The sequence below is a fragment of the Lactuca serriola genome, chromosome 1, assembly GCF_051521515.1.
Source record: "Lactuca serriola cultivar US96UC23 chromosome 1, Lser_US96UC23_V15, whole genome shotgun sequence".
In the NCBI taxonomy this organism is placed as follows: Eukaryota; Viridiplantae; Streptophyta; class Magnoliopsida; order Asterales; family Asteraceae; genus Lactuca; species Lactuca serriola.
Genome location: NC_136408.1, coordinates 213,565,509 through 213,576,102, shown reverse-complemented (window position 1 = coordinate 213,576,102; position 10,594 = coordinate 213,565,509). Strand labels below are relative to the sequence as shown.

At 37.8% G+C, this 10,594-nt stretch overlaps 1 protein-coding gene across 1 annotated transcript; it reads left to right on the top strand.

The window, feature by feature from the left end:
- The first annotated feature begins 203 nt into the window (after positions 1-203).
- On the top strand, positions 204-1,045 carry LOC145065907 (NAD-capped RNA hydrolase DXO1-like). Its single transcript, XM_079013016.1, has 5 exons — positions 204-208; positions 299-352; positions 622-706; positions 792-855; positions 942-1,045. The coding sequence occupies exons 1-5, from the start codon at positions 204-206 to the stop codon at positions 1,043-1,045; spliced, it is 312 nt and encodes a 103-aa protein (XP_078869142.1).
- Positions 1,046-10,594: the final 9,549 nt, after the last annotated feature.

Sequence of the window (10,594 nt, the reverse complement as noted above, 5' to 3'; positions counted from 1 at the left end):
AATCCCAATGGGTCAAATGGCCCACCAGGGTGCTGATTGACCTGAAAATCATGTACATAAATGTAAAAACCTCCCAAAATTAATCACTGAAGGAATACAATATTCTGAAACAGTTGGTTAATTCTATATATGTACATACCAAGCCATTGGTGATTTTGTAGTATTCAGCACCACCACGAAGAACAACCTCGTGAAAACAAGTCATGAGGTTAGTGATTTAAAAAAAGAAATTTTAATCATCCCTTAATTTTCGAAAATGATAAAAATGATATAAGAATTTTTTGGTGTATATTTGCAGTTGGATTACCACACTAAAGAAAGATTTGAGAGGGAAAAGTTACTCAAGTTTTGGGTATATTATTTTATTTCTAGCTCTAATACATTATAAATATGAATATGCACTATTAAAATTTAAGGGTATATTTTAACAGTTTCAAGGGTATTTATAATATATTTATTTGGGAATATTTATTTATTTATAAAATTATAGATCTAGTCTTTTCTTGCTGGTGTCCCTTATATCATCATTGGATATAGGTATGTATGTCCCGCTAATTAATGTAAAAAAATATATTCTATTCTTAGCAAACAAGATTTAAATAAGTCCTTTCTTTCTTGCAGTGATGATTCTGGTAGGCTTGTACGTACAAAGAGATTAAGAACCAAAGATATAATTCATAGGGTAAAAACGAAAAATTATTGGCAGGTGATCTTAAATTACCTATTTACCCTCCTCCTAAGTCCTAAAACATTAAACGTAATTATGTGTCTTGAATCTAAATGATGAACAGGGAGGGGTATGCTTAGCATTTGCTGATGATGTTTTATGTTGGCTTTATGGCACAGTTAGAGAGAGTAAGATTTTACATTTTTGTATTTTCTACCAAGGGGTATTTTAGTCTTTTTTATCAACCTAACCTATTTTTTTTGGCATATAATAGATGAAGACTACATGTTGCAATTTGTTGCACCATTTACTCATTTGGAGCTTCTACAGGCACAATCTTGCCCACAAGAAATAACTGATCATCTACAACAACTATGAAACACTCTTTCTTGAAAAAATAATGAAAAAAGTTTTACCTAAATTAAGTTTAAGATCATATGCAAAGTCTTATTATATATAGATGGAAGAATGCCATGAGGCCAAAAATGCCTCTTTTGAATGTTAGGCATGTTGATTTTCAGCATGATATATATATATATATATATATATATATATATATATATATATATATATATATATATATATATATATATATATATATATATATATATATATATATATATATAAGCATAGCTTAACAGATGAGGGAAATTCTAGGCATGTTGATTTTCATCCAACTAGTTACTACCTGTTTATGTTTTCGTTATTAGCAATGTATTTGATGACAAAAATGATGTAAAGATTGGCTAACAATAAGATGATTTACCATGGAATGAAAAGCCAAACATGGCATCGAATAGAATGTTGAAGTCCTGTGATAAGTTCATAGGAAGATCATCCACTGATAGGAAAGGAATACCCAATGATTCTAGCTGGAAAGATACCAAACAACACAGTAGGGGTGGGGGGCAAAATCGTAATTTTTTTTTCATCTTCTCAATTTCAATTCATTATATAGGCTTGTAATGACTGGAACTATACCTGTTTCTGCAATTCCTCCTTTCTAGAAAGTTCAAGTTTCAAGTCTACTTGAGTCACCAGACCTAAATAAAGAAGCTTTGCAGTTCGTTTTGGATAACAAACAAACAGTTTAATCAAAAACCCCCCCAAAGATTAATCAGAATAGGTTAAACCCATTTCTCCTAGCACCTAAATTAATCAGTCAATTAAGTAAAATCAAATCAAGCTCATTAGATGAGCAATTTGTTTCTACAATCGATACATGCAACAACAAAAAAAAAGTCTCCAAAAACACAAAAAATAATCGAACCCCAATAGAAAATCGGAAATTGGAATCTTTACCGTCCCCTTTCGCATGCGATCATCCAGCACAACCCATACTGAAAACTCCGGTTATCCCCCTGTAAATATCTCCGGTGAGTAAAGTTATATCAAAATTGGTATAGTTTCCTAAGATAAGAATAAGAAGATCCCAGAAACGATTTTATTCAAAATCTCGAGAATAGTCTGGGTCTACAATAAAGAAGCTATACATTAAAAACTAATGAATGGTTACTGGGTAAAAGGAGACATATTATGAGGAAAAATTTAAACCTTCACACAGGAGATGAGAGAAAGCAAAACCAAAAACCAATTACCTTTTGAACATCATTTAGGGATTTGTGTAAGGAGTCCGACCTATGTTTCATCCGGTTGATTCGTCTTCTTCTATGTAAGATTGAAAAATGTTAGATGAGATGGAGGTGGGATTAGAAGAGAATTTAAGGGATTGAACCCACCCATCAGTGCCATTTTCCTTCCCCTAAACCATCGTCGCTCGTAATCGGAGATCCCAACGCGAGGAATCCCCGACGCTCTGTGAACCAACTATAAAACTTTCTCGTATAAAGTAAGTCGTGAAACGCCATCGTGAGCATGGTTGGGAATCGGTGATTTGGCATTGCAGAAAGGATATAGCGGTGTAGATGCTGATGGGTCTCATGAAAATGGAGGTTGGGGTGACTCCGCCGAGACGATGATCGTTATCATCGTCGTTGCGAGGCATTTGATCATGAAAGCAAGAGAAATAATCATATGAAGATGAAGGCCCCAGGGCTTTTTCTTACTAATCGGAAGAGGCGGGTGGGGGGGGGGGGTTTGGGAGCGTTAATTTATGGGATCCAATAGGCGGGTGAAATCCCGCGCGTTAAAAAGCGTGTTTCATTAAAAAATTATAAAACGACACACTTAGATGACACACATTTTATGAAAGGCACCCTCCGCATTTCTTTTTTTTTTCTTTTCTGACACTAATTTTAGGGTAGGCACAAATGTGTGTCCTCTATCCTTCAAATTTTGCAAAACTTACATTATTTTTTAGGGCACACACAAATGCGCGTCCTCTATCAGCGAGTGTCATTGTTTGCGCCTCATTAATCGACTGTTTTCTAGTAGTGGTTGGAGGAACCAACCTGACGTGTTGAAGATAGAAGAATCGCGGGAATTAATGTTGGATCTATATGCTCAAGAATCATTATAGAGTGAGATTGCTAACCTATATGGTCACACCTTTAACAAGTTGGCACATTTGTATATTTATTATTATTATGATTATTAATAAATAGTATCAATTGTTGTATTTTAATTAGGGAATAATTACTGTTTTATGAAAATAATAATTATAAGTGAGTATAACTAGTTATTATTTCATATGATATGAATTAATAAGTCATGCACAATATTTTGGACTTGTTGGATTCTTTTGTCTTTTACCTAAAGACAAAGTTTATATTTTATAAAACTTGGAGTTTATAAAAAATAAAGAATTCTCCACTTTTCAGGAGGTATGGCTTAAAATATTGAAAAATGTGGGTTACTTTTCAACCTCCATGCTTTGTCTCCCATGCTTCTAAAGGCTAGCCATTACTTTAGAGTATTTTAAGTGTTAGGCCTTACCTTTCATTGAATATATAAGAGATGCATGAGGCTTACATTTTTGCAAAGACTTGATCTCTTCTTCCCTTTTTTCTTCTCTAAAACTGTGAGTTTTTTTACTCTTCCTCCTCTCTCTCTCTCTCTCTTGAAGTTAGTTTGGTGGTTTAGAAGCTCTTTTGAGTTGTATCCTTTAGTGCTTATTTGAGCCAAGAACTTAAAGACTTTAGACATTCAAGAATACAAGAAGGAACTAGCATTCCAAGTGCCTTACTCTTGATGGTGGATACTTGTAGAGAAGATCATACAGTTTAATATTTTGCTATCTTCATCAACACCCCAAAACCAAGTGTCACACCCCAAAACCAAGAATGGCGGAAACGTTGTGGGGCGGAGGACATCATGTATAGTATCACAACACAGTAACAGTAAACAATTAAAAAAACATCATCCATTGCATTAAATATATAATTTTAATACATGTGAGTTCTTTGTAATATAATAGACACCAAAAATGAATGATCAAAATAAAAGACGAGACTTGTCTGTGCTCCGTCTTCCAAAATCCTATCACCGGTACCTGTCTATTGATGACCTGAGAATACAAGTTATTTTGAAAGCATAGATCAGCATTTAAACTGGTGAATTCATAAGTATTTTAGTGTCTTTGGTTTGTAAAACTGTAAGGAAAAGACTTGTAAATGTTTGATGAAATAGTTCGTATAAGTATGAAAAGCCTAGAAAATCTCATATTTCCTACTAGTATAAAAAGTAGTCTTCTACCAAGACCCGACTGTTTTATATGTTTTGTTTCTTGTAAAAGTGTATAATTTTCCCATGTGTAACTATTATTATCATAATATAGTCTACTTCATTGTTTATGTGAGTATATCACAAAATAAAAGTAAAAGGGAAACATTATATAATCATGTAAGTATTATCGTTTGGTACTAGGATAAACACGGCAGAGTAACTTTCCGAATAGTATTAACCGTAGACATTCGTCGATGTGCATTTTCCCTCTGTAGCTAACAACTAGGTGTAGAATTGTTAGTCGCGTACGTATATAACAATATCTACCCATATAATATGTAATAGTATCTCATCATATAGTTTGTAATCATGTCTCTTCCTATAGTATCTAATAGTATCTCTCCATATAGTATGTAATAGTATTCCTTCATATAGTATGTAATACAGTTGTATAGACTCATGAATGAACTGACTCTTGTATGTTCCATTTGTACTAGGAATAGTAGGTAGTATTTCCCAAACTATACCTTTTATAGTTTGCTAGTAATGGAGTTTGAAGTGTCCATGTATGTTTATACACCTTTTCTATACAAGGTGTTGGAGCTGAAGTCACAGCCATCCTATCAAATACATATATATATATATATATATATATATATATATATATATATATATACACATATATATATATATATATATATATATATATATATATATACTTACTACATAAATGTATAGACATGATTTCTATGAATACATAATTGAAAAAGAGGTTTTTTAATACATTTAAAAGGTTTGAAACAATAAAATAACCATGAATCGATGTCAGTTTATAAAACTATTTAAAAGTAGTTTGTTTGATAAAACGTTTCGAAAGTATAGTAAATCCATCTGTTTGGTAGTTATTAATCACATATGATTGATATAATAACTATGATATTCAACTTGTATTCCCACATAAAAATATTTAAAAGCATGCAAGAGCATTTAAAAGGTTGTTTAAGGGGTATGAACTCACCTGTAGTGAGTGGATTGTACGGAAGTGCTGGACAAGGTGCTAGGTGTCAAGTGAGGACTTGAACACGTACAATGATCCTAGTTAACATATAATAAACATATATGTATCTAATTAGACATTTAATCACTAATTAATCATGTTAAGACACCCTAGGACATAGAAACACTTTGATTCAAGTGTTATAGGTACCAACGGGTTGCATCTAAGGGTTGCATGGCATGGCATTGGAGTTTATGGTCCAAGGACCACTCCTTATGGAGTTTACGGACCATGACCATTTCCCCATGAGTTCATGGCCGTAAAATCATGGTACTAAGTGCCAAATTGTGTTTTGAGGTCTTACAAGTTATGATTGAGCATCCGATGATCAAGTCCAAGCCTTAGGAAAGCATTAGGAGCACACTAACACTACCTTGTAGAGTTCACGGCCTAAGGACCACTTCCTTAGGTGTTTACAGCCGTAAACTCTTATGGGGACTTGCTTTGATTCTTGTTCAAGGTCTTAAACACTTCTAGGAAGGATCAAGGTTGGCATCCAAGGCTTAGGAAGGAACTAAGTCCATTTAACCACCTTAAGAGGGGTTCACGGACCAAGAACATCCTTGGCCGTGAACTCCTTTGTTCTAATGATTCTTTATGATTTTCAAGTGTTATCAAGTTCATATTAAGCACACAAGAATCTAGGGCAAGTGTACTTACAAGATAGAAGTTCGATTGGGTGTTTAAGGTACATGAACACTAGTGTGTGTTCTTGGTGTTTTGAAGATCTAAGTGAAAAACAATAATGAATGGATAAATGATGTATAAACACTAGATGATAGGTTATAACAACAAATCAAGTCGAGAAATACTTACGTTTTTGGAAGATCGGGTGAGGAAAGGGATGATAGTTGAGAGAGAATGGGGAGTAAACTTGAGGGTGAAAGTGAGAAATGAACCAATTGGGGAGTAAACTCATGTCTAAGCCATGAGTTCACGGTCAAGCTAGAGTTCACGGCCCAAACTCCCTTTGTTTGGCCGTGAACACCTAACTAAGGTGTTGATTGTTCCATTGCTATCCCGATATTCTAAAATCACTTCCTTTTATCCGTTCGATTCATGAATAATTATTAAAACTACTCAAACGGACTTTAAACCGGCTAAAATTTAGCAGAAATGTAATTGACTTTTAGTTGAAGTGATTGACTTTAGAGTTTGTACGAATGAAAATTTCGGGTTCTCACATCATTCCCCCGTTAAAGGGAATTTCTTCCAGAAATTAGAGTTTAAGCAAATAAGTAGTTACAAATAACTAAGTAAAGAGATGAGGATATTTTAGTTTCATTTGATCCTCGCGCTCCCATGTGAATTCAGGCCCTCGCTTGGCGTTCCAGCGAACCTTCACAATCGGGATACGGCTTTGTTTCATTTGCTTGACCTCTCGGTCCATGATCTCTACAGGTTCTTCCACGAAGTTGAGGCTCTCGTTAATCTCGATCTCCTCGAGTGGGATTACAAGAGTCTCGTCGAACAGACACTTTTTCAAGTTCGAGACGTGGAAAGTAGGATGTACGTTACTAAGTTCACGCGGTAGATTAAGTTTGTAAGCTACAGGGCCGATTCTAGCAAGAATCTCGAAAGGCCTACTTATCTTGGATTTAGCTTTCCAAAGCGTATCAAGCCCTTCCAGGATGACACTTTTAGAAGGAATCGGTCTCCCACCTGGAATTCCAAAGGTTTCCTTCGTTTGTCTGCATAGCTTTTCTGACGGTCTCCAGAGGCCTTCAAGCATTCACGAATCTGAACGATCTTTTCTTTCATTTCCCGTATGATTTCCGGACCTATGAGAGTGCTGTCAGGAACTTGTCCTCCAGCTAACTGGGTGTTACCCACTTCAGCCCAGCACAGAGGGGATATGCACTTTCGGCCATAGAGGGCTTCAAATGGAGCAGCCTTTATGCTCGTGTGGTAACTGTTGTTGTCGGAAAATTCGACAAGGGGTAAATGAGTATCCCATGCCTTCCCAAAGTTGATCACAAAGGCTCTCAGCATATCTTCCAAGGTTTGGATAGTCCTCTCACTTTGCCCATCGGTCTGTGGATGGTAGGGTGTACTCATGTCTTGCCTCATTCCTAGGGAACTTTGTAGCGACTTCCAGAACCTCGAAGTGAAGCTACTATCTCTATCGGAGATAATGGATATGGGGACACCATGCGGTCGTATGATCTCCCCAATGTAGGTTCTTGTTAGTTTCTCCATCTAGTCAGTCTCTTTGATTGGTAGGAAATGCGCGGATTTGGTCAATCTGTCGACAATGACCCAAATGGTATCAAGTCCACCCGTTGTCTTGGGCAACTTGGTTATGAAGTCCATAGTAATCCGCTCCCATTTCCATTCTGGTATCTCCGGTTGCTGAAGTAATCCTAATGGTTTCTGGTATTCGACCTTAACCTTGGCGCAAGTAAGGCATTTACTCACAAAGGTAGAAATCTCTGCTTTCATGTTAGGCCACCAGTATAACTTTTTAAGATCCAGATACATCTTATCTGAACCTGGGTGAACGGAATATCGCGTGCTGTGCGCCTCGGTCATGACCACGTCTCTGAAGCCACCGTGTTTCGGTGTCCAGATTCGGTCCATGAAATATAACTCTCCGCCACCCTTGTTTTCAAGGTTCTTATCCATTCCTCTCAGAGATTCACCCGCCACATTTTTAGGTTTCAAAGCGTCGAGCTGAGCCTCCTTTATTTGTGTGGACAAGTTTGAATGGATAGTCATAGTCTATGATTTGACTTTACGACCAGAGTATTCTTTCCGACTTAGGGCGTCAGCTACTACGTTGGCCTTGCCGGGATGATAACGACTTTCGCATTCGTAGTCATTGAGTAGCTCAACCCACTGTCGTTGTCTCATGTTGAGCTCCTTCTGATCAAAGATGTGTTGAAGGCTCTTGTGGTTTGTAAAAATAGTGCTTTTTGTACCATACAGATAATGTCTCCAGATCTTCAGGGCAAACACAACTGCTCCTAACTCAAGATAATGTGTGGTGTAATTGACCTCGTGCGTCTTCAGCTGTCTCGAGGCATAGGCAATGACCTTACCTCATTTCATTAGAACACATCCGTGCCCTTGGTTGGATGCATCGCAATAGACTAAGAAGTCTTATATTCCTTCTGGGAGGGATAGTATTGGAGCGGTGCATAAGGCTCGCTTCAGCGTTGAACGCCTTCTCTTGTCTCTCTTCCCAGTCAAAGGCCACGACTTTCTGGGTTAGCGTAGTAAGTGGTTTCGCGATACTAGATAAGTTCTTTATGAACCTGCGACAGTAGCCAGCGAGACCTAGAAATTGATGAATTTCTGTAGGTGTCTTCGGTGCTGACCAGTTCTCAATAGCCTTAATTTTGGAAGGGTCCACGTGTATTCCCTTTTTGCTAACGACGTGGCCCAAAAATTCGACTCTTCGAATCCAAAACTCGCATTTGGAGAACTTTGCATAGAACTTCTCCGTTCGTAATGTTTCTAAGACTTTTCGTAGGTGTTGACTATGCTCCTCCTTGCTTCGGGAGTAGATATGTATGTCATCGATGAAGACGATAGTGAACTGATCTAAGTAAGGACGACACACCCTATTCATCAGGTCCATGAATACATCTGGTGCGTTGGTTAATCCGAACGGCATCACTACAAACTCGTAGTGTCCATAACGAGTTTGGAAGGCTGTCTTGGGAACATCTTCCTCTATCACTCGTAACTGATGATACACGGATCGTAAATCTATCTCCGAGAAGTAATTCGCTCCTTAAAGTTGATCAAATAAGTTGTCAATTCGGGGTAGAGGATAACAATTTTTAACGGTAAGCTTGTTGTGTTCCCTGTAGTCAATGCACATACGAAACGATCCGTCTTTCTTCTTGACGAACAAGATCGGTGCTCCCCATGGTGAGAAGCTTGGCCTAATGAATCCCTTTTTGAAAAGTTCGTTAAGCTGATAGGAAAGTTCCTGCATCTCTGCTGGTGCCAGACGATAAGGAGATTTGGCTACTGGCGTAGCCCCTGGCACTAAGTCGATTCTGAACCTGACTTGGCATTGCGGTGGTAATCCCGGTAGTTCTTCTGGAAAGATGTCGGGAAAGTCGCGTACTTCTGTAATGTTCTGAATTTCCTTTACTTATTGACTCGTATCTAATATGTGTTCAAGGAACGCATGATTTTCCTTTCGTAAGCACTTTTGGGCTTGGATAGACGAAATGATTCTAAGGTTCGTACTAGATTTGTCACCATAGATAACTAGATTTTCATTGTTAGGGAGGTTAAGACGAACTGCTTTCTCAAAGCACATGATGTCGGCGCGACAATGACTTAACCAATCCATGCCGATTATGACGTCGAAACTTTTAATTGAGACCGGCATGAGCTCTATTTGGAAAGAATGACCATCTAAAGTTAGAGTACAACCTACGTATATGCAGTTTGTACTTTCCATTTTCCCGTTTGCCATTTCTACAGTGAATGATTCCCCTAATGTAAGTGGTTTTTGTTTAAGCAAATGAACAAATTTCCGGCTTACGAAGCTTCTCTCCACTCCCCTGTCGAATAGTATGCATGCATATGAATTATCGAGGAGAAACGTACTGGTAACTATCGTAGGATCAACTACGACTTCCTCATGACCCATAGCCCAAACTCGTCCCACTCCTCTGGTATTTGCTACCTTCGGGCAGTTTCTTTTGAAGTGACCCACCTCACCACAACCGTAGCAAGCTTGGCCCACACCAGCATTTGGAACTTGAGTGCTTGGCTTTGCGGGAGCTTTGCAGAAACGGCAAGTATGCCCCTTTCTGTTGCAGTTAGAGCAATGCATTTCTCGGCAAGGTCCGGTGCAGTGGAAGTTGAATTTGTTGCATTTCGGAAGGTTACCCACATAAGGCTTTGCCGGGTAGGGGTTAGTAGGAACAACAGCAGGTACAACAACAACATTTACTGTAACTAGCTATTGTTTCTTTGAGGATTCTTGTGAAGACTCTCCTTTCCTTTTGTTCTAACCTTTCCTCATGTTGTTGTTGCTTCCCTTTTGTTGATCAGGTGGTGTAGTTGTTGTGTTCGGGTAGTTTCCGTGATCGATAATAGATTGTGCCAGTTCTTTAGCACTGTCAAAAGTAGCAGGCCTTGAAACTAGCACACTTGCTTGTATCTGAGGCAACAGACCCCAAATAAATCTCTCTATCTTCTTTCTCTCAGGAGCAACCATATCTGGGCAAAGAATTTCTAGATCACAGAATCTATTGGCATAGCTGATACATCAGAAT

Bases quoted from the DNA above. Each gene is read 5' to 3' on its own strand.
- LOC145065907 (XM_079013016.1), top strand. The intron at 353-621 runs GTATATTATTTT...TCTTTCTTGCAG, and splicing joins AAAAGTTACTCAAGTTTTGG to TGATGATTCTGGTAGGCTTG. The intron at 707-791 runs GTGATCTTAAAT...AATGATGAACAG, and splicing joins AAACGAAAAATTATTGGCAG to GGAGGGGTATGCTTAGCATT.